At 51.6% G+C, this 22,571-nt stretch overlaps 4 protein-coding genes across 4 annotated transcripts; all 4 read left to right on the top strand.

Moving 5' to 3' along the window:
• Positions 1 to 260: 260 nt before the first annotated feature.
• LOC146760831 (inositol 1,4,5-trisphosphate receptor-interacting protein-like 1) lies at positions 261 to 2,555 on the top strand. Its single transcript, XM_085549798.1, has one exon. It carries the CDS (start codon positions 582 to 584, stop codon positions 2,208 to 2,210), a length of 1,629 nt encoding a protein of 542 aa, XP_085405924.1. The 5' UTR covers positions 261 to 581; the 3' UTR covers positions 2,211 to 2,555.
• Positions 2,556 to 2,849: 294 nt separating this feature from the next.
• Positions 2,850 to 5,144, top strand: LOC146760830 (inositol 1,4,5-trisphosphate receptor-interacting protein-like 1). Its single transcript, XM_085549797.1, has one exon. It carries the CDS (start codon positions 3,171 to 3,173, stop codon positions 4,797 to 4,799), a length of 1,629 nt encoding a protein of 542 aa, XP_085405923.1. The 5' UTR covers positions 2,850 to 3,170; the 3' UTR covers positions 4,800 to 5,144.
• Positions 5,145 to 5,438: 294 nt separating this feature from the next.
• LOC107315388 (inositol 1,4,5-trisphosphate receptor-interacting protein-like 1) lies at positions 5,439 to 7,894 on the top strand. Its single transcript, XM_015865714.3, has one exon. The coding sequence runs from the start codon at positions 5,760 to 5,762 to the stop codon at positions 7,386 to 7,388; it is 1,629 nt and encodes a 542-aa protein (XP_015721200.2). The 5' UTR covers positions 5,439 to 5,759; the 3' UTR covers positions 7,389 to 7,894.
• Positions 7,895 to 8,027: 133 nt separating this feature from the next.
• On the top strand, positions 8,028 to 10,281 carry LOC107315380 (inositol 1,4,5-trisphosphate receptor-interacting protein-like 1). The gene has a single exon (XM_085549795.1). It carries the CDS (start codon positions 8,349 to 8,351, stop codon positions 9,975 to 9,977), a length of 1,629 nt encoding a protein of 542 aa, XP_085405921.1. The 5' UTR covers positions 8,028 to 8,348; the 3' UTR covers positions 9,978 to 10,281.
• Positions 10,282 to 22,571: the final 12,290 nt, after the last annotated feature.

Here is a 22,571-nt window from a genome sequence, read left to right as displayed (position 1 = left end):
GAACCAATGCATCAGCTTCTGGATCAACAGCAGCGGCTGCGGTTCCTAGTGAGATCCCACGGGGTTTGGCAGAGATGGTACACACAGAGATCGATCGTTCCCAGGAGCTCAGTCCGGCCACGTGCCTCGGAACAGGACAGATGTCGCGGCCATGGAGACCCAGGGCAGCTGGGGGGGGCTGACGGGTGGGGCCGAAGGGTGGGGATGGGGCGTCTGTGACGGCACAGTGCATCACAATGCAGGGCTGGCATCGAGGCCAGCAGCAGGCAGCGCTGCTCCACTTTGGCCTGGGCCAGCGGTGAGTGCAGCAGCAGGGGGAAGGCTGTGCTGGGCCGGGTGCGAACAGCGGCCCGCGAGGGGTTTGGGAGCCTGCAGTGCCGGCAGCGAGCGCTCAGGGCAGCCTGTGAGCGGCTCTCTGGGCAGTCAGCAGCAGCTCTGGCCTCAGCCCCCGCTGCCTCCCAGCTCCCTCGGCCCCGCTCCTAGCTGACCCCAGGGGCTGCGGCTCCTGGCCCCGCTCCCCCAGCCGTGCGCGAGCTCCCACCCAGCCCCACTGACCTCCCCTCTCTCATCTCTTCCAGATCATGGCTTTGGCGTTTTTCTTCACCTTGTTGGCGCAGAGAGTGGTCTTCCTTGGTGATGAGTTGGATGCGGAAACGCTTGAACGCATGCGTGAGCGTGAGGTGTTTCTGCAAGAGCAGATGACACTGCAGTGGCAGCACGTAGAGAACGTGGGGCAGAGCTGGATGGGCATTCGTGCCTTCCTCTCCTCTGTGTTGCCTTACTGGAAGGTTTACAGCCTTCTTGAACGCATGCGTGAAGTGTTTCTGCGAGAGCATAAAGAAAAGCTTCTGCAATTAGAAGAGAGGAACCTGGAGAAGAGCAGGGTGGATATTCAAGCCTTGCTCTTCTCTGTGTTGCCTTACTGGAAGGTTTGCAGTGTTCTCTGTATTCTCTTCCTTTTACTCTGGTTCATGTGGAAGATCTATAAAAAGTTCCAGAGGACTGAAGACATCAGTGATGAGGAGAGCTCCATCAGTGAGGAGGAGCAGCAGGAGCAGGAGGAGCAGAAGGAGAAGCAAAAGGAAGTGGAAAAGGAGGATCTTTTCTTTGCTGATTTGCTCTGGCCAGTTGAAAGCCATCAAAGCAACTGCAGACTTGTGCACTCCCTGTTAAGTGGCGTCATCGATATCTGCCAATACAACTTGGCAGATACATTCTATCCAGTGCCAGAGCGTGCCATCGGGGTGGGCAGTGCCTACGAAGACTGGTCCCCCGCTGAGAACGAACCCGTCTACTGCCTGCTTGTGCCACTGATGGCTCCCCGTGGGCACATTTTCCACCTGGATCTGGGCACCCCAGGGGAGCTGCCAGCAAGGAACTCCCGTATCCGTGTAGATCTGGAATGCACGTGCGGGAGGGAGCAGCAGATGGGTATGCAGTGCTTCCTCCACACCACCGAGAAACAGCTGGGAAATCAGCGGCCCAGCCTCCTACACGAACTCTGCACTGGCTCCTACCTAGACGTGGAGAAGACAGCCCGCTGGTTCCAGGCACTGATCGAAGATGCCTGGGTATGCTTGCGTTTTCCAAAACCGTACAGACTTAATGCACAGGCACGCAGGCGCTCCTGCAGGCTTCGTCTGACAGATTTTGACCAAAGAGTCTACCTGGTCAACATTCTGTTTGGAGACCAGCAGGACAATACCGACATCTATCTGAACAGCCAGGAGATAGAGGTTGGTAGTGTTCCCAGCACGACCTGGCCACAGACCTGTGCGGTGGCAGAGGCGAAGTTCTTCCAGCACGTAGCCTCCCATGCCGAGGAGAGCAATTTCTATGTCAGACACATGCAAGTGGTTGCCTATATCCGGGCGGGCCTTGACTTTTCTCCCTACGAACTGAAGACCGTGCTCATGCACCTCCTGACTGCCATCCCTTTGGAGAGCTGGAAAGGGAGTCATTTCCTGTTGCGGGTGGATGACATCTTGCGCTACCTGCGCTGCTGCGTGGAGGAGAAACGCCTGAATCATTTCTTCATAGGAAATGAGGACGTGCCTGCGGAGATTATCTTGCCGCAGGAATTCCGAGCGTCCCAACCGCTCAACCTCTTCCAGCACCTGGTGCAGGATCCGGGCAGACAGGAGCAGGCGCTGCAGGAGGTGGAGGAGCTGCAAGATCGGCTCGAAAGCCTGCTGATCTATGGGAAATAAGAGACGCCCACTTGTTCCACAGACGAGCAGCTACAGCAGGCTACGTCTGATGGATTTCAAAAGAAGCTGCTTACTTAAGACAGCGTTTGGAGTATTGCAAGAACACGAGGACATCTATCCGAGCAGCCAGGAGACAGAGACAGCACCACCCGTATCCATGTAGCCACCGGCATTTCTGCGTATGCCATGTTAGTCCAGCCTTTTAGATGCCGGGGCCACATGGAGTGAAGAGGAACTGAATTCGGCCACACTGAAAATACAGTTAATGTAGATCAGGAAAAAAATAATTATTCCATCGATGTATACGTTCTAATAAAATTTAATAAACATTAAAAAACAAACAAACAAAAACAGCAGTATAAGTGCCCTTCTTTTGGTGGAACCAATGCATCAGCTTCTGGATCAACAGCAGCGGCTGCGGTTCCTAGTGAGATCCCACGGGGTTTGGCAGAGATGGTACACACAGAGATCGATCGTTCCCAGGAGCTCAGTCCGGCCACGTGCCTCGGAACAGGACAGATGTCGCGGCCATGGAGACCCAGGGCAGCTGGGGGGGGCTGACGGGTGGGGCCGAAGGGTGGGGATGGGGCGTCTGTGACGGCACAGTGCATCACAATGCAGGGCTGGCATCGAGGCCAGCAGCAGGCAGCGCTGCTCCACTTTGGCCTGGGCCAGCGGTGAGTGCAGCAGCAGGGGGAAGGCTGTGCTGGGCCGGGTGCGAACAGCGGCCCGCGAGGGGTTTGGGAGCCTGCAGTGCCGGCAGCGAGCGCTCAGGGCAGCCTGTGAGCGGCTCTCTGGGCAGTCAGCAGCAGCTCTGGCCTCAGCCCCCGCTGCCTCCCAGCTCCCTCGGCCCCGCTCCTAGCTGACCCCAGGGGCTGCGGCTCCTGGCCCCGCTCCCCCAGCCGTGCGCGAGCTCCCACCCAGCCCCACTGACCTCCCCTCTCTCATCTCTTCCAGATCATGGCTTTGGCGTTTTTCTTCACCTTGTTGGCGCAGAGAGTGGTCTTCCTTGGTGATGAGTTGGATGCGGAAACGCTTGAACGCATGCGTGAGCGTGAGGTGTTTCTGCAAGAGCAGATGACACTGCAGTGGCAGCACGTAGAGAACGTGGGGCAGAGCTGGATGGGCATTCGTGCCTTCCTCTCCTCTGTGTTGCCTTACTGGAAGGTTTACAGCCTTCTTGAACGCATGCGTGAAGTGTTTCTGCGAGAGCATAAAGAAAAGCTTCTGCAATTAGAAGAGAGGAACCTGGAGAAGAGCAGGGTGGATATTCAAGCCTTGCTCTTCTCTGTGTTGCCTTACTGGAAGGTTTGCAGTGTTCTCTGTATTCTCTTCCTTTTACTCTGGTTCATGTGGAAGATCTATAAAAAGTTCCAGAGGACTGAAGACATCAGTGATGAGGAGAGCTCCATCAGTGAGGAGGAGCAGCAGGAGCAGGAGGAGCAGAAGGAGAAGCAAAAGGAAGTGGAAAAGGAGGATCTTTTCTTTGCTGATTTGCTCTGGCCAGTTGAAAGCCATCAAAGCAACTGCAGACTTGTGCACTCCCTGTTAAGTGGCGTCATCGATATCTGCCAATACAACTTGGCAGATACATTCTATCCAGTGCCAGAGCGTGCCATCGGGGTGGGCAGTGCCTACGAAGACTGGTCCCCCGCTGAGAACGAACCCGTCTACTGCCTGCTTGTGCCACTGATGGCTCCCCGTGGGCACATTTTCCACCTGGATCTGGGCACCCCAGGGGAGCTGCCAGCAAGGAACTCCCGTATCCGTGTAGATCTGGAATGCACGTGCGGGAGGGAGCAGCAGATGGGTATGCAGTGCTTCCTCCACACCACCGAGAAACAGCTGGGAAATCAGCGGCCCAGCCTCCTACACGAACTCTGCACTGGCTCCTACCTAGATGTGGAGAAGACAGCCCGCTGGTTCCAGGCACTGATCGAAGATGCCTGGGTATGCTTGCGTTTTCCAAAACCGTACAGACTTAATGCACAGGCACGCAGGCGCTCCTGCAGGCTTCGTCTGACAGATTTTGACCAAAGAGTCTACCTGGTCAACATTCTGTTTGGCGTCCAGCAGGACAATACCGACATCTATCTGAACAGCCAGGAGATAGAGGTTGGTAGTGTTCCCAGCACGACCTGGCCACAGACCTGTGCGGTGGCAGAGGCGAAGTTCTTCCAGCACGTAGCCTCCCATGCCGAGGAGAGCAATTTCTATGTCAGACACATGCAAGTGGTTGCCTATATCCGGGCGGGCCTTGACTTTTCTCCCTACGAACTGAAGACCGTGCTCATGCACCTCCTGACTGCCATCCCTTTGGAGAGCTGGAAAGGGAGTCATTTCCTGTTGCGGGTGGATGACATCTTGCGCTACCTGCGCTGCTGCGTGGAGGAGAAACGCCTGAATCATTTCTTCATAGGAAATGAGGACGTGCCTGCGGAGATTATCTTGCCGCAGGAATTCCGAGCGTCCCAACCGCTCAACCTCTTCCAGCACCTGGTGCAGGATCCGGGCAGACAGGAGCAGGCGCTGCAGGAGGTGGAGGAGCTGCAAGATCGGCTCGAAAGCCTGCTGATCTATGGGAAATAAGAGACGCCCACTTGTTCCACAGACGAGCAGCTACAGCAGGCTACGTCTGATGGATTTCAAAAGAAGCTGCTTACTTAAGACAGCGTTTGGAGTATTGCAAGAACACGAGGACATCTATCCGAGCAGCCAGGAGACAGAGACAGCACCACCCGTATCCATGTAGCCACCGGCATTTCTGCGTATGCCATGTTAGTCCAGCCTTTTAGATGCCGGGGCCACATGGAGTGAAGAGGAACTGAATTCGGCCACACTGAAAATACAGTTAATGTAGATCAGGAAAAAAATAATTATTCCATCGATGTATACGTTCTAATAAAATTTAATAAACATTAAAAAACAAACAAACAAAAACAGCAGTATAAGTGCCCTTCTTTTGGTGGAACCAATGCATCAGCTTCTGGATCAACAGCAGCGGCTGCGGTTCCTAGTGAGATCCCACGGGGTTTGGCAGAGATGGTACACACAGAGATCGATCGTTCCCAGGAGCTCAGTCCGGCCACGTGCCTCGGAACAGGACAGATGTCGCGGCCATGGAGACCCAGGGCAGCTGGGGGGGGCTGACGGGTGGGGCCGAAGGGTGGGGATGGGGCGTCTGTGACGGCACAGTGCATCACAATGCAGGGCTGGCATCGAGGCCAGCAGCAGGCAGCGCTGCTCCACTTTGGCCTGGGCCAGCGGTGAGTGCAGCAGCAGGGGGAAGGCTGTGCTGGGCCGGGTGCGAACAGCGGCCCGCGAGGGGTTTGGGAGCCTGCAGTGCCGGCAGCGAGCGCTCAGGGCAGCCTGTGAGCGGCTCTCTGGGCAGTCAGCAGCAGCTCTGGCCTCAGCCCCCGCTGCCTCCCAGCTCCCTCGGCCCCGCTCCTAGCTGACCCCAGGGGCTGCGGCTCCTGGCCCCGCTCCCCCAGCCGTGCGCGAGCTCCCACCCAGCCCCACTGACCTCCCCTCTCTCATCTCTTCCAGATCATGGCTTTGGCGTTTTTCTTCACCTTGTTGGCGCAGAGAGTGGTCTTCCTTGGTGATGAGTTGGATGCGGAAACGCTTGAACGCATGCGTGAGCGTGAGGTGTTTCTGCAAGAGCAGATGACACTGCAGTGGCAGCACGTAGAGAACGTGGGGCAGAGCTGGATGGGCATTCGTGCCTTCCTCTCCTCTGTGTTGCCTTACTGGAAGGTTTACAGCCTTCTTGAACGCATGCGTGAAGTGTTTCTGCGAGAGCATAAAGAAAAGCTTCTGCAATTAGAAGAGAGGAACCTGGAGAAGAGCAGGGTGGATATTCAAGCCTTGCTCTTCTCTGTGTTGCCTTACTGGAAGGTTTGCAGTGTTCTCTGTATTCTCTTCCTTTTACTCTGGTTCATGTGGAAGATCTATAAAAAGTTCCAGAGGACTGAAGACATCAGTGATGAGGAGAGCTCCATCAGTGAGGAGGAGCAGCAGGAGCAGGAGGAGCAGAAGGAGAAGCAAAAGGAAGTGGAAAAGGAGGATCTTTTCTTTGCTGATTTGCTCTGGCCAGTTGAAAGCCATCAAAGCAACTGCAGACTTGTGCACTCCCTGTTAAGTGGCGTCATCGATATCTGCCAATACAACTTGGCAGATACATTCTATCCAGTGCCAGAGCGTGCCATCGGGGTGGGCAGTGCCTACGAAGACTGGTCCCCCGCTGAGAACGAACCCGTCTACTGCCTGCTTGTGCCACTGATGGCTCCCCGTGGGCACATTTTCCACCTGGATCTGGGCACCCCAGGGGAGCTGCCAGCAAGGAACTCCCGTATCCGTGTAGATCTGGAATGCACGTGCGGGAGGGAGCAGCAGATGGGTATGCAGTGCTTCCTCCACACCACCGAGAAACAGCTGGGAAATCAGCGGCCCAGCCTCCTACACGAACTCTGCACTGGCTCCTACCTAGACGTGGAGAAGACAGCCCGCTGGTTCCAGGCACTGATCGAAGATGCCTGGGTATGCTTGCGTTTTCCAAAACCGTACAGACTTAATGCACAGGCACGCAGGCGCTCCTGCAGGCTTCGTCTGACAGATTTTGACCAAAGAGTCTACCTGGTCAACATTCTGTTTGGCGTCCAGCAGGACAATACCGACATCTATCTGAACAGCCAGGAGATAGAGGTTGGTAGTGTTCCCAGCACGACCTGGCCACAGACCTGTGCGGTGGCAGAGGCGAAGTTCTTCCAGCACGTAGCCTCCCATGCCGAGGAGAGCAATTTCTATGTCAGACACATGCAAGTGGTTGCCTATATCCGGGCGGGCCTTGACTTTTCTCCCTACGAACTGAAGACCGTGCTCATGCACCTCCTGACTGCCATCCCTTTGGAGAGCTGGAAAGGGAGTCATTTCCTGTTGCGGGTGGATGACATCTTGCGCTACCTGCGCTGCTGCGTGGAGGAGAAACGCCTGAATCATTTCTTCATAGGAAATGAGGACGTGCCTGCGGAGATTATCTTGCCGCAGGAATTCCGAGCGTCCCAACCGCTCAACCTCTTCCAGCACCTGGTGCAGGATCCGGGCAGACAGGAGCAGGCGCTGCAGGAGGTGGAGGAGCTGCAAGATCGGCTCGAAAGCCTGCTGATCTATGGGAAATAAGAGACGCCCACTTGTTCCACAGACGAGCAGCTACAGCAGGCTACGTCTGATGGATTTCAAAAGAAGCTGCTTACTTAAGACAGCGTTTGGAGTATTGCAAGAACACGAGGACATCTATCCGAGCAGCCAGGAGACAGAGACAGCACCACCCGTATCCATGTAGCCACCGGCATTTCTGCGTATGCCATGTTAGTCCAGCCTTTTAGATGCCGGGGCCACATGGAGTGAAGAGGAACTGAATTCGGCCACACTGAAAATACAGTTAATGTAGATCAGGAAAAAAATAATTATTCCATCGATGTATACGTTCTAATAAAATTTAATAAACATTAAAAAACAAACAAACAAAAACAGCAGTATAAGTGCCCTTCTTTTGGTGGAACCAATGCATCAGCTTCTGGATCAACAGCAGCGGCTGCGGTTCCTAGTGAGATCCCACGGGGTTTGGCAGAGATGGTACACACAGAGATCGATCGTTCCCAGGAGCTCAGTCCGGCCACGTGCCTCGGAACAGGACAGATGTCGCGGCCATGGAGACCCAGGGCAGCTGGGGGTGGCTGACGGGTGGGGCCGAAGGGTGGGGATGGGGCGTCTGTGACGGCACAGTGCATCACAATGCAGGGCTGGCATCGAGGCCAGCAGCAGGCAGCGCTGCTCCACTTTGGCCTGGGCCAGCGGTGAGTGCAGCAGCAGGGGGAAGGCTGTGCTGGGCCGGGTGCGAACAGCGGCCCGCGAGGGGTTTGGGAGCCTGCAGTGCCGGCAGCGAGCGCTCAGGGCAGCCTGTGAGCGGCTCTCTGGGCAGTCAGCAGCAGCTCTGGCCTCAGCCCCCGCTGCCTCCCAGCTCCCTCGGCCCCGCTCCTAGCTGACCCCAGGGGCTGCGGCTCCTGGCCCCGCTCCCCCAGCCGTGCGCGAGCTCCCACCCAGCCCCACTGACCTCCCCTCTCTCATCTCTTCCAGATCATGGCTTTGGCGTTTTTCTTCACCTTGTTGGCGCAGAGAGTGGTCTTCCTTGGTGATGAGTTGGATGCGGAAACGCTTGAACGCATGCGTGAGCGTGAGGTGTTTCTGCAAGAGCAGATGACACTGCAGTGGCAGCACGTAGAGAACGTGGGGCAGAGCTGGATGGGCATTCGTGCCTTCCTCTCCTCTGTGTTGCCTTACTGGAAGGTTTACAGCCTTCTTGAACGCATGCGTGAAGTGTTTCTGCGAGAGCATAAAGAAAAGCTTCTGCAATTAGAAGAGAGGAACCTGGAGAAGAGCAGGGTGGATATTCAAGCCTTGCTCTTCTCTGTGTTGCCTTACTGGAAGGTTTGCAGTGTTCTCTGTATTCTCTTCCTTTTACTCTGGTTCATGTGGAAGATCTATAAAAAGTTCCAGAGGACTGAAGACATCAGTGATGAGGAGAGCTCCATCAGTGAGGAGGAGCAGCAGGAGCAGGAGGAGCAGAAGGAGAAGCAAAAGGAAGTGGAAAAGGAGGATCTTTTCTTTGCTGATTTGCTCTTGCTAGTTGAAAGCCATCAAAGCAACTGCAGACTTGTGCACTCCCTGTTAAGTGGCGTCATCGATATCTGCCAATACAACTTGGCAGATACATTCTATCCAGTGCCAGAGCGTGCCATCGGGGTGGGCAGTGCCTACGAAGACTGGTCCCCCGCTGAGAACGAACCCGTCTACTGCCTGCTTGTGCCACTGATGGCTCCCCGTGGGCACATTTTCCACCTGGATCTGGGCACCCCAGGGGAGCTGCCAGCAAGGAACTCCCGTATCCGTGTAGATCTGGAATGCATGTGCGGGAGGGAGCAGGAGATGGGTATGCAGTGCTTCCTCCACACCACCGAGAAACAGCTGGGAAATCAGCGGCCCAGCCCCCTACACGAACTCTGCACTGGCTCCTACCTAGACATGGAGAAGACAGCCCGCTGGTTCCAGGCACTGATCGAAGATGCCTGGGTACGCTTGCGTTTTCCAAAACCGTACAGACTTAATGCACAGGCACGCAGGCGCTCCTGCAGGCTTCGTCTGACAGATTTTGACCAAAGAATCTACCTGGTCAACATTCTGTTTGGCGTCCAGCAGGACAATACCGACATCTATCTGAACAGCCAGGAGATAGAGGTTGGTAGTGTTCCCAGCACGACCTGGCCACAGACCTGTGCGGTGGCAGAGGCGAAGTTCTTCCAGCACGTAGCCTCCCATGCCGAGGAGAGCAATTTCTATGTCAGACTCATGCAAGTGGTTGCCTATATCCGGGCGGGCCTTGACTTTTCTCCCTACGAACTGAAGACCGTGCTCATGCACCTCCTGACTGCCATCCCTTTGGAGAGCTGGAAAGGGAGTCATTTCCTGTTGCGGGTGGATGACATCTTGCGCTACCTGCGCTGCTGCGTGGAGGAGAAATGCCTGAATCATTTCTTCATAGGAAATGAGGACGTGCCTGCGGAGATTATCTTGCCGCAGGAATTCCGAGCATCCCAACCGCTCAACCTCTTCCAGCACCTGGTGCAGGATCCGGGCAGACAGGAGCAGGCGCTGCAGGAGGTGGAGGAGCTGCAAGATCGGCTCGAAAGCCTGCTGATCTATGGGAAATAAGAGACGCCCACTTGTTCCACAGACGAGCAGCTACAGCAGGCTACGTCTGATGGATTTCAAAAGAAGCTGCTTACTTAAGACAGCGTTTGGAGTATTGCAAGAACACGAGGACATCTATCCGAGCAGCCAGGAGACAGAGACAGCACCACCCGTATCCATGTAGCCACCGGCATTTCTGCGTATGCCATGTTAGTCCAGCCTTTTAGATGCCGGGGCCACATGGAGTGAAGAGGAACTGTCTTCGGCCACACAGAAAATACAGTTAACGTAGATCAGAAAAAAATAATAATTATTCCATCGATGTATATGTTCTTATAAAATTTAATAAACATTAAAAAACAAACAAACAAAAACAGCAGTATAAGTGCCCTTCTTTTGGTGGAACCAATGCATCTGCTTCTGGATCATCAGAACTTGAAAAAGAGCAGGGTGGATATTCAAGCCTCGTTCTTCTCTGTGTTGCCTTAGTGGAAGGTTTGCAGTGTGCTTTGCATTCTCTTCCTTCTGCTCTGGTTCATGTGGAAGATCCATAAAATTTTCCAGAGAGTTGAAGACAGAGGTGATGATGAGAGGTCCAGAAATGAGCAGGAACAGCAGGAGGACAAGCAGGAGCTGGAAGTGCAGCAGGAGGAAGCGGACGAGGAGGGGAGTAATATTCTCCTTGCTGATGAGCTCTGGCCAAACCAAATTCATCGAGATAACTGTGAGCAGATACTGCTCCTGTTTGGTCACCTCATCAATTTCTGCCAGTATCTCATGTCAGATACTTTCTATCCAGTGCCAGAGCACCCCATTGGGGTGGGTAGTGCCTATGAAGTCTGGTGTCCCTCTGAGAATGAACCCTTCTACCACCTGCTTGTGCTCTTGGAGAACACTGCCTGCTGCTTCTACACACTGATCGAAGATGCCTGGAAATGCTTGCCTGACTCAGCAACAACCAGCATAAATGTGGTGCTGTCCAGGTGCTCCTGCAAGCTTTCTGTGAGAAGTTCCCACAAAAGAATCCTCACGGTTCAGACAATTTTTGGTGTACAGCAAGATGATACAGACATCTTTCTGAGCAGCCAGGAGACAGAGGCTGGTATTGTTCCCAGCATGACCTGGCCACAGAGTTGTGCAGTGGCTGAGGCAAAGTTCTTCCAGCACGTAGCCGCCAATGCACAGGAGGACAATTTCTACATAAGATATATGCAAGTGGCTGCCTATATCCAGGAGGGCCACGCCTTCTCTCCCTATGAAATGAAGATGGTGGTCATGCACCTCCTGACTGCCATCCCTTTGAAAAGCTGGCATGGGATCTATTTCCTGGAGCGGGTGGATGACATCTTGTGCTACCTGCGCTGATGTGTGGAGGAGGTACGTCTGAACCATTTCTTCGTAGGAAATGAGGACGTGCCTGCGGAGATTATCTTGCCGGAGGAATTCCGAGTGTCCCAACCGCTCAACCTCTTCCAGCGCCTGGTGCAGGATCCAGAGAGACATGAGCAGGCACTCCAGGATGTGGACGAGCTTCAAGATCGGCTCACAAGCCTGCTGATCTATAGGAAATGAGAGACGCCCACTTGTCTCACAGATGAGCATGCTGGACGTGGAGAAGACGTCGCTCAGCAGGCAGTGGGAATTGCTCTCAAATGTTTTCTCCACACTAGGGCAGCCATACCCCATGCCGACGGAGAGGGTGCTGCGTGGACTCTTGAAGCAGAGACTCTTCAGACCATCAGGGCAGAGAGCATCCGGCATCTCGGAGTGAGCCTGTTTGCCCTGGAAACATCTTCCTCTACAAAAACGGGCAATGGAAGGCTTGCTTGAAGAAACTGTTCTGAAGAAGCAGAGCATGAAGTATTTTGTGACTTGTAGAAATACCACATTTCAGTAGTGTATTTTAGAAATGCAGTTGTTGAATTCTGTGATTAATTCTCACTGTTCAAACTCAAATTGTTTTTAAATGTTATCAATAGTATGGATGTAGCATTATAGACTAGGAAGCATGTTGTAAGGCTATTCTGTTTTGATAATAATTGTAGTAAACATACTTTTTTTATAACTTTACATGGGTTATAGAGTTTGATTCTGCACATCAAAACCCTCTGCCCGTAACTCTTTTTCAAAAAAAGCAGGAATAGGGTGCTGACTGCTCGGCTGCCACAGAATTGGGTAGCGTGCTGTAGAAAAGGTGACCACTGCTCTCCCACCTCCTCCCACACACAGTAGTGGCACTTTTCCTCACTTTGGCAGCTCTGGGTGTTTTTGAGACCCTGAGTATTATGGGTGAAGATACTTGAAAGCTTTCAGTAATCATCCATCAAATGAGCTGTACGTGTCTGAGTGCTGCAGAAGCCCAGGCTTCCTTCTGCTTGTAGCTGGACTGCAGAATGCAGCCATTTCTTCCATGACGTGCAAACTGACCAGAGTCCCCCTCGCCTACTCCAGCAGCTTGGCAGAATCCTGTTGAAACTGGGATCAGATGCTCTCCACACATTTTCCATAGCAGCGTTTTGCCATCTTTTTCACACAGAAGTTTTTCACAGAATCACAGAATTGTAGGGGTTGGAAGGGACCTCTAGAGATCATTGAGTCCAACCCCCTGCCAAAGCAGGTTCCCTACACCAGGTCGTACACGTAGGCGTCCAAGTGGGACTTGAATATCTCCAGAGTAGAAGACTCCACAACCCCCCTGGGCAGCCTGTTCCAGTGCTCCATCACCCTCACCGTAAAGAAGTTCTTGCATACATTCATTTGGAACTTACTATGTAAAGGCTTATGTCCATTTCCCCTTGTCCTGTCTCCACATACCACTGAAAAGAGACTGGCCTCACCACTATGGCCCCCACACCTCAGATATTTACAAACCTGGATTAGATCCTCTCTCGGTCATCTTTTCTCAAGGCTAAACAGACCCAGTTCGCTTAGCCTTTCTTCACAGGGGAGATGCTCCAGTCCCTTCACCATCTTTGTGGCCCTCCGCTGGACTCTTTCCAAGAGCTCCCTGTCTTTTTTGTACTGGAGACCCCAGAACTGGACACAATACTCCAGATGAGGTCTCACCAGAGCAGAGTAGAGGGGGAGGATCACCTCCCTCGACCTGCTGGACACGCTCTTTTTAATGCGCACCAGAATGCCATTGGCCTTTTTGGCTACAAGGGCACACTGCTGGCTCATGGACAACCTGACATCCACCAGGACGCCCAGGTCCCTCTCAGCAGAGCTCCTCTCCAGCAGTTCATCCCCCAACCTGTACTGGTGCATGCAATTCTTCCTCCCTAGATGTAAGACTCTACACTTGCTTTTGTTGAACCTCAACTGGTTTCTTACTGCCCAGCTCTCCAGCCTGTCCAGGTCTCGCTGAATGGCAGCACAGCCTTCAGGCGTGTCAGCCAATCCTCCCAACTTCGTTTCATCAGTAAACTTGCTGAGGGTGACCACTATCCCCCCATCAAGGTCATTGATGAAGATGTTGAACAAGACCGGACCCAGCACAGACCCCTGGGGGACACCACTGGTTACATGTCTCCAGCCAGACTCTGCACCACCAACGACGACCCTGTGCTCTGCCAGTCATCCAGTTCTCAACCCACCTCACTGTCCACTCATCTATCCCACACTTCCTCAGCTTTGTTATAAGGATGTCATGGAGACAGTATCAAATGCCTTACTGAAATCAAGGTAGACTACATCTACTGCTCTCACCCCATCCACCCAGCCAGTGACATCATCATAGGAAGGCCACAAGGTTGGTCGAGCATGACCTCCCCTTGGTGGAACCATGCTGACTACCCCTGATAAGCGCCTTTTCTCCCACTTGTCTGGAGATGGCATCCAGCACAAGCTGTTCCATCACCTTCCCAGGGACAGAGGTGAGGCTGACCGGCCTATAATTACCCGGATCTTCCTTGCCTTTCTTGAAGACTGGAGTGACACTGACACAGGAGAATAAGAAATCTTTTTACAAATATATCACATATATCAAATATATCAAATATATTTTACAAATATATTCTGCTGGGGCTCTCCTCCTGCAGCAGTGACAGGGCCAGGCATTTTCCTTGAGCAGCTGCGCAAAATGGTGGCTGACCGTTACTCTCCTTGTCTGAATGGCCCACATGATTCAAAAGCCCAACTTCTCAGCTCCAGCCCTCAGGCTTTTCTGAGGAAGATGGCGCGGACACTGAGCCCGGGCAGCGCCCACTTCATGTCAGCTGCTCTCGAGAGAGCTGCCGGGCTGCTCTGTTCTATCAGGGCTCCTCGATGAGCAAGGGCTGCCTGAAGTGCCTTTCAGTTTTCACCCTGCGTTCTACTGCTGCTCTCTAAACTGATGGCACGATGAGCCCAGGGAATGACACAGCCCGGCTGCTGGCAGCTGAGTTGACTGCAGCCATACAGGTGAGACTTCATTCTAGGTTAGGATACAGCCTTGGGAATGATGCTGGCAGCTAACCCATGGGCAGGATGCCATGGAGAACCTGCCCTATTGCATAACCCTGCTTGCTTTACAGCTCAAGCTATGGGGTCTTCCAGCCCCAGAGATAGGCTGGGGAGAGAGAGTGGGTATCCCATTAAAACCCTTAAAATCTCGGGTCAAAACAGTGGAAAGAGAGGGGCTGAGGTGCCTTTTTGAGACTGATCTAGGCAGAGGCTGTGAGAGGCAAAGTCCAAACCAAGCCCTTCTGTCAAAATGAACCAATAATAAATGCTTGTTGTGTCTGAGTTGTATGGCTGTTGCATGCTGCTGATGGCCTCTTGCCTGCACGTTGTGCTCCCTCACATGGCCAGGCAGGCAGGAGGCTGAGGCAGCCCTGGATACTGCCTGGGGAATGCATGCAGCACCCACAGCAGCACAGGTAATGGTGGTTCAGGCCCTGCTCTGCAATGTGGGTGACGGCTTTCACTGTGATGAGGACCTCTGGCTCCATAGCATATGCTTTGTGGAGTTGTTCATCCTGTCATTAGTGGTGACTTCTCTTTAGCAGTGGAACAAATGAAACACTTAGGCCTGGACGATGGTTTTGTTTTTTTGCTTCGTCCCTAATAAACAATCTCTTTATCATTTCTCTTGCCTCCCCAGCTACAGATCTGAGCTGGTCCCACAGCACACATTGCATGTTGCTGTTTCTCTGATGTGTCTCAGTAATCACAGTTTCTCACACAGAGGGCTGTTCGCCGCTGAGTGCTTTCAGAGCTGTTTGGTGGTGTCCGAGTGTAAGATTTGGGTGAAGATTTATGGTTTGTTTGGCTGTGGGCCTTCTTGGGTCACCCAGGTGAGAAGTCCTCCTCTGAGGCGGTCACCTGGAGGAGGACTTATCCTATGGGTGACACTCAGCTGAGAAAATGGTCATGTTGAGGCCAGAGAGAGGGCCTAGGGGGCAAATCTACACAGCAGGGTGGTTGTGAGGATCTCATACGGTCACCTCTCACAGGCACTTAGGTTATATTTGTCACCGGGCCTCAGCATCCATTGCTGTTCATGGCTGCTTCTGCTGGCACTGCTCTGGTCCATATTCCCATTCCACAAATGGGAAAACTGCTTCTGTATTTAGTCTCTTTTCCACACGGAGACACTAGGTGGGGCAAAAGGCCTTTTGGGCAGCCTGTTAGCATTTAGCTGATGAAAGTCGGTCTGCCCCACTTATGAGCCAAGCTTCCACTGGAAGGCTCTGATGATACAGAGGCAGAAAGCTGAAACCTAAGCTGTAATGCATTAGCGGCTCACTGAGCTTGCCAGCCTTCTGTCATCGTTGTTTGTGCCTGTGTAAATCTAACACACTTAGATAGGGAATTCAAGGTGTGCCCAGGCTGGGTCCTTGCTGAAAGCAAAGGCCAGAGAAGGGCTGTCACTTGTGAAGGCAGTTGGCAGTCCCATGGAGGAGAAAGAGCAACTGGAGATTACTTAGATAGAGGGACGTCACCTGCTCAGTCTGGCCTTGCAGGTTAGCAAAATTCATACTGATATCCTGGGACAACCCAGTACTTCCTTTCATGACAAGCCCTAAAATCCTGTACAAGGAAAATTCACATTTTCATTCTGTTTTTATAATGATGGATGCCCGCATTTCTTGTGTTTAGTAAAAAGCTTGGAAGCGCTTCTTGTCCACCTGAATCCTCCTCCCCGTTTTGCAGGGGTCAAGTAGCCCAAGAACATCGCCTTCCCCTTCTCTGTGATGAGTGGCCTATACTTTCTACAGAAAGCCTTCTTGATGAGGTGCCCCTGACTTAATTCTGCCTTGCTCTGATTCTGTCTCCCTCCCTCCCCTTTCTGCACCATGTTGGCAGCTTCAGAGCTGGGGTAGAAGTGCTCTGTGCGCTGTTTCCATGGAGAAATCCCTTCCTGAGGACAGGGTGATCTTTGAACAGCAGCAGTGGTCTGAAGCATCACTACCTGAGTTCAGCATTTGCTTCTTACTCTGCCCTTTACAAAAATTTTAGTTAACCCCTGAACTATGCTGGCTAGTTTCCATTAGCCTAAGCTGGATACACATCTGATGGTTTCATGGGGTGCCTGCCAAGCTACAACACCGGGAACTTGCTCCTCTGATTGCCTCACGCTTCCCCGTGTCTTGGAGGCACAAGCCTTTGCAGGCACATTGTTAATTCAGGTGTAGGTCAGGCACAGACCACACACTATATTCCACTAAACACTAAGTGCAGAGTTATAAGGTATTTAACTTGCAGCCAGACATAAGTTATCTTTATTAAATATGTGCTGTAGAAACACTAGCGGTTTTCTAACAAACTGTAATGTTCATTCCCCAGGCTCCACCCTCTGAAAAAGGAGACCTCCAGAGACCCAGTCCTGACTCCCCCATTGCATCTGCATGCAGACTCTGGCCAAAGAAATGCACTGACATGTGCTGCACTGGGTGAGTAGGATGGAGTTTCACCTGGTGTATCACATTAGTAGACTACATGTGATAGATATACTACATGTGATAGATAGACTACAATTTTTCCAGCGTCCAGCTCCAGATGCAGAATTGTTGACAAACTCGTTGCCAGTTGCTTTTTCAAGGGCTGCTCCCCACCTACGGGATGCTCTCAGCCTGCTTCTGCAACCCCTGCAGCCATGCTGAACAACCCCTCTGCTTACTGCTAGGCCTGGCTGAGCAGGGGTGCTGGATGCCCAGCAATGCGGTCTGTTTTGTCCTCCATCCCTTCCAACTGCTTCTAGATCATTGTCACAGCAATGATCTAGAAGCAGTTGGAAGGGATGCAACTTTGCTTCTACTGATGAGTATATTATATTATTTCCTGCAACTACATAGCACCAAAACTGTCACTAGGCAGAACAGCTTTGCCTTTGCTATCTATTGGTACATGAGATATGTTTTCCCCTCAGGGCTCAGCTTGTCATGCGAAATGCTTGTCTAGTGCACTGAAGTGCCTTCAAACATTTTTATTTCCTGTCCTCCTTGGCTTTACTTCCAAAAGCACAACATCTCCAACTAGAAATAACCAGCAGCTTTCGCAGCGCGGGGATAAAGTGCTCAAACAAAAAAGTTACAGTGATACAAAAGGGAAATTCAAACGTCAACATCTAATCCTCAGACACCTTTGAAAGGGTTTCCTGTTTTTCCAACCCTTTAGGGCCAGGTGTGGGCTCGGAGCTTGCTGGGAGCTTGCTTGCATGAGTCGAGCTTGCATCAGGGATGGCATGTCTGCACGCGGCTGCTTTGGGAACAGGAGCCGAACTGAGAGCAGGCTTCATGCTTCACATCACATGCCAGAAACTTCCAGAGCTTCCAGAAGGGGCTGCCCTTCATCTACTTGTGCTGGGGGTTGTTTGTGAACACAGCACGTATGGCAGCTTTGGAGCTGGGCTGAGCGTAGCTGGTGGTGTCAGCATAAAGAGAGATTAAGTGGTTGTTGAGGAATGTCTTTATCTCCATCCTGTGAAAATACAGATTAGAGAGAAAACATTTTTCTTACAGCTGCAAGTTGCCTCTGCAAATGAGAGGGAACACAGTGCTGCGCAATGTTGCACAGCCAGCGCTGAGTGTTGCTGCAAAACCAGAGGTGGACTCTGGCAAAGGAGAGCAGGGAGTCCTGCTACACACGCAGTGCCTGGTGAGCACGGTGCTTTCTGGCTGGGTTCGTGCTGCTCCCTGCTGGGCTGCAGCTTCTTGCATTTGTCTCCTATTTGAAGGTCTCTGCAAGCAGCAGGGTTGCAGGAGCTTGGAGAGGTCCCTGGCATGCATTGGAAGCTTGGTATATATGGAGTGCTGGCTCTGATTATGTTGGGGATGGGTTGATAGTTGAACGAAATGATCTTCTTCAGCCGTAATAATCTATGATTCTATGATTACTTTCTATGATAACTTGTTGTGTTTAAGGGAATGGCTAATTCTGTGCATGAGGCCATTCAGTCTGATCGGAAGAGGTGAGCTGTGAGTACTATTGGAACGTATGTACTATATCATCCTATATTCCAATAGCTGCCTCCTTCCTCACAACCAGCCCTTGAGAAACTTATAGAGCAGAGTGTGTATAAATTAGTATTCATCAGTGGTAATGAAAAACTACTGCAACCTCAGAGGAGAGAAGAGTAATGTTTTCGAGGGATTGAGGTGCAGGAGTGAACAGAGCAGGTCCTGTTACCTGCTGGGATGGCACCCAGCCCACGTCCCCTCACTGTTTGCTCTGTAAATATTGATTTCCCAATGGGAACAACTGTTGCACAGTACAGCCAGAGTTAAAGGACTGCTCTGAAGGAAAAAAAAACAACACCCGCGTGCCTCACTTCTGCAGCATTCCTGAGACAAGGCTGTGTTTTTATCATCTGCAAACCCAGCTGCATCTGCTGTGCCGAGCTATAACTGGAATCCCGACTCCCTCATTACAACCTCCATCACAGGAGCAAGCCAACTTCCATGGGGTATAATTTAAGATCTACCCAGCACTGTGGCTTTCCCAAGAAAAAGATAACACCGTGGAGCTTGATGAGGGACTAACCCAGCTCAGCTGCTACGAGAGGACCTGCTGCTGCATGTGTGTGTGCCTTAATCTTTCCTAAGTCACTCCAGGCCATGGGCATCTGTAGCTGCTGGAGATGAACCCTGTTAAAGATTCTCTTCCTGTGCACAGTGCAGCCTTCAAATGCCTGAATCATATGCTCCTTTTATAGTGTATTTCTTTCAGGATGGTCATTTCTGCTCCCTCTGACTTCAAAGGGAAATACTTGAGTTGAAAACAAGGAAATAACAGCAAGGCCGGGCTTCTCTGCTTCACTGAGGACTGCTCACAAGAGAAATGTTTCTCAGTTCCATTGCATCTGTTAACAGGATTCAATTATGCTGCCAGAGATGATAAGCATTTAGAGGGACATCAACCATCACTCTTCACTACCCAACAAAATCTTTATAATCTCAGTGGTCATAAATCACAGTGGTTGTGTTTGGGAAGTGTTATGCACCATAACTCATCACTAGGGCTTAATTCAGCCTCCTTCAGGCACCACTGTACCCGGTAGACCAAGGTAACTGCCTTGCATTGTTGGTACACAAGAAAGAAGTACTTTTACATAGATTATGCCTCTCTTAATTGAATTAAAAAATGAAAAGGCTATTTCTGAAACAGATCAAATGTTGCAGAGAAAGCCTGCAGGTGGGCTTTGAATGTCTCTAGAGAAGGGAACTCTACCACCTCTCTGGGTAACGTGTTCCAGCTCTCTGCCACCTACACAGCAAAGAAGTTTTTCTCACGTTCACATGGAACTTCCTGTGTTCCAGTTTGTGTCCCTTGGCCCTTGTTCTTCAATTTCCCAAATGGGAAATTCACTTTATTCCCACCTCTTGAATTTCCCAAATGGCCAGGCGCTTTCTGAAGCTCTGTCAGGGGAGGCCAAGCTATGAGACACTTGAAGGTGCTTTTTCCCCTTTCAATTTCAAATTACTTCCTGAAATCAGGCTCCTTCACTGCATATTGGCCAGCTAAAATAGTCACCCCGAGCTGATCGAGGCTCTGGAAAATGTAGATTCACACATGGCTCTTTCAGCACCCTCTGGCAAGCCAGAGAGGCGTTTCGTTCCTTGTGCTTCATTTCAACACATTCAATATTGACTTTTTTCATTCCCTTATGATGAGGGAAGTAGGGAAGCAGGAGGGACAAGGAAGGAGGTTTGTTCTTCTCTCTTGCTTTGCGAGTTGAGCAGAGGAAAGAGTCACTTGGGCCTTGGCAGGGTGATGGTCATTTGCTCCTTCATCCCACTCAAGTAGCCATTTTGGTGAATCATGGGATCTTAGAATGGCTTGGGTAGGAGGGGATCTTAAAGCCCATCTGGCCTCAACCACTGCTGTGGGCTGTGTGCCCCCCAGCTCAGGATGTGCAAGGCCCCATCCGTGACCTTGAGCACCTCCAGGGAAGGGGCACCCACAGCTCTGGGCAGCACTGCCAGGGCCTCACCACCCTCTGAGTAAAGGATTTCTGGTGGTAACTATGCTGGAAAGTAGTGTTTGTAGGTGAGAATTTGCTCTAATAGTGTTATCGTGCTGTTTGTATCTGTTGTAGTTTCTATGGAAATACGTGGGAGGCATTACTTTTGGAGTGACCTATAAAGAGAAAACAATCTCATGATTTGGGGAGGCTTAGTTTACAATCTGAGTGGTCTGAGATTAACAGTGCTGCGTATCCAGGAGTCTCAAATAGCAGTAAATTATTCCTGCTCTTAATTTAGTATTAAAAAAAAAAAAGTAAGAAGACCTTGTTAAAAAAATATCCCCATCTTTCAGCCCACACAAGCTCAGCGTAAAGAGCAATTCCCAGCGAGGAAGATGGGAAACCAAAGCCAACCATTCCCAACCAGTCCCACCAGTTTTGCGTGTGGCACCGGAGCCCTGCAGTGGGGATCAGGGCTCTGCCAGCCCCTGGCAGCAGCAGCAGCTTGGGGCCATGCACAGCCCCCGCGCCCTCTGATGAGTCAGGCTTAATGAGGGAGCACACCTTCATCTGGTGCAAGCGAGCTGTGTCATCTCAGTTTTACCACCACCAGTGATGCATTCTGCCCCAAGGCCTCCCCAGTAACCTCCTTCTCTTATTTTGTAAACACAGAACAAAAATAATTCTCTTGCAAATCACCAGCGGATCGCCAGCCTGCAGCTGGAGCTATGATGAGTAACAGCCTGCTGAGCCCCAGCTCTGCCGAAGTCCTCATTTAGGTAATTCCACGTCTTCCTATGGGTTCTACTTGAGGGAGATGATGAGAAGGGAGCTGAGATCCGTCTGGGGTTTGTTTTGAAAGTACTCAGTCAGCTGGGTGTAAAAGGGTGTGCAAATCACATTAGGAATGATTGCTGCACACCTGTCCGAAACCAGAAGTGGGAAGGGCTGGTCTAGAAATGGGTTCATCTGCTGCACAGAGGCTTTGTGAAAGGCAGGATGCCTGGCTCAGAACAGCACTGAGTTCTCCTCCATGCTCACAACACCTCTGAATTAAATATCTGCAAAATCTAAGCTGACTGCAACCCGCTTTCAGCCTGAAGTCATGTGGAAGCTTTCACATCACGAGCAGCAGCAGAGTGAAACATGGAGCTGTATTTCTCACGTCCCTCACATTCTTTGTTTCTCTTCCAAGCTGATTTGCTATGGATTTATTCCAACAAAAAGGGTCAGCTCTTCAGAAGGAGCAGATAGATCAGCCAAAATGAGCCAACACTGCCGGTTTTCTGGCTCAGGGCAGCTCACTGTGGGCAGTGTCAGGCAGATCCTGGGTGAAGGATCTGCCCCATGAGTATTATAGAATCATAGAGTGATTTGAGTTGGAAGGGACCTTTAAAGGGCATCTGCAACAAGTAGGGACAGTCACAGCTCCATCAGGTGCCCAGAGCCCATCCCCTGACCTTGGGTGTCTGCACCCAAGGAACCCACCACCTCTATGGGCAGCCTGTGCCAGTGCCTCACCGCCCTTAGTATAATAAACTTCTTCCTTATATGCAATCTAAATCTCCCCTTTTTCAGTTGGAAGCCATTTCCCCTTGTCCTGTCATAGCACGCCCTGCTGAAAAGTCCATCCCCTTCTTACAGCCCTTCTTTAGCTCAGGGTGCTCTCTACCATGCTGTGCTCCAGCTCACAGAATATCTGTAATATTCAGGACATTTTGCCCTTTTCTATGGCCAAGCTTATACTGAGATCGAGCTGGAAAGGTGCTTTTCTCCCATGCAGCTACCATAAATGGAGAGAGAAGACATAGGAGCAGCCTGGAGCCCCCGAACAAAGGGAACAAAAGGAGCTGTTCTGCAGGCAGAGGCTGCTCTGTTCTTGGCCACGTTCACACGCTTAAAGAAGATCAAATGAGAGCCTGCAAAACTGCATGATGATAAGAGGAAAAAAGTATTACAATGCTGTTCTGCAGGCTGGGCTTTGCTGTGATTATACAGCAATTCGTCCAGCACAGCTCCCCGCGGCCAAGATGCAGTCAGCAAACCCTGCACTTAGACTCATGGCTTCTCTGTAGAGCCACAGGAGCAGTTGATAGCATCCTGGCAGTTCCAGCTGTGGGCAGCCCTAAGCAGGGTGAGCTGCATGGCCAGTCTGGCTGCTTTTCATACAGAAGAAAGCCAAGCACACTTCCCTGCTCCATCACAGATCCACACTTTGGTCTGGGGCA

Source organism: Coturnix japonica, chromosome 5 (assembly GCF_054131305.1).
Source record: "Coturnix japonica strain WE chromosome 5, WE-NBRP24, whole genome shotgun sequence".
NCBI lineage: Eukaryota > Metazoa > Chordata > Aves > Galliformes > Phasianidae > Coturnix > Coturnix japonica.
The sequence above is the reverse complement of the archived record's forward strand: the minus strand, read 5'-3'. Positions and strand labels throughout refer to the sequence as shown.

Coding starts and splice junctions, on each gene's coding strand:
- LOC146760831 (XM_085549798.1), top strand. CDS start 582: ATGGCTTTGGCGTTTTTCTTCACCTTGTTGGCGCAGAGAGTGGTCTTC.
- LOC146760830 (XM_085549797.1), top strand. CDS start 3,171: ATGGCTTTGGCGTTTTTCTTCACCTTGTTGGCGCAGAGAGTGGTCTTC.
- LOC107315388 (XM_015865714.3), top strand. CDS start 5,760: ATGGCTTTGGCGTTTTTCTTCACCTTGTTGGCGCAGAGAGTGGTCTTC.
- LOC107315380 (XM_085549795.1), top strand. CDS start 8,349: ATGGCTTTGGCGTTTTTCTTCACCTTGTTGGCGCAGAGAGTGGTCTTC.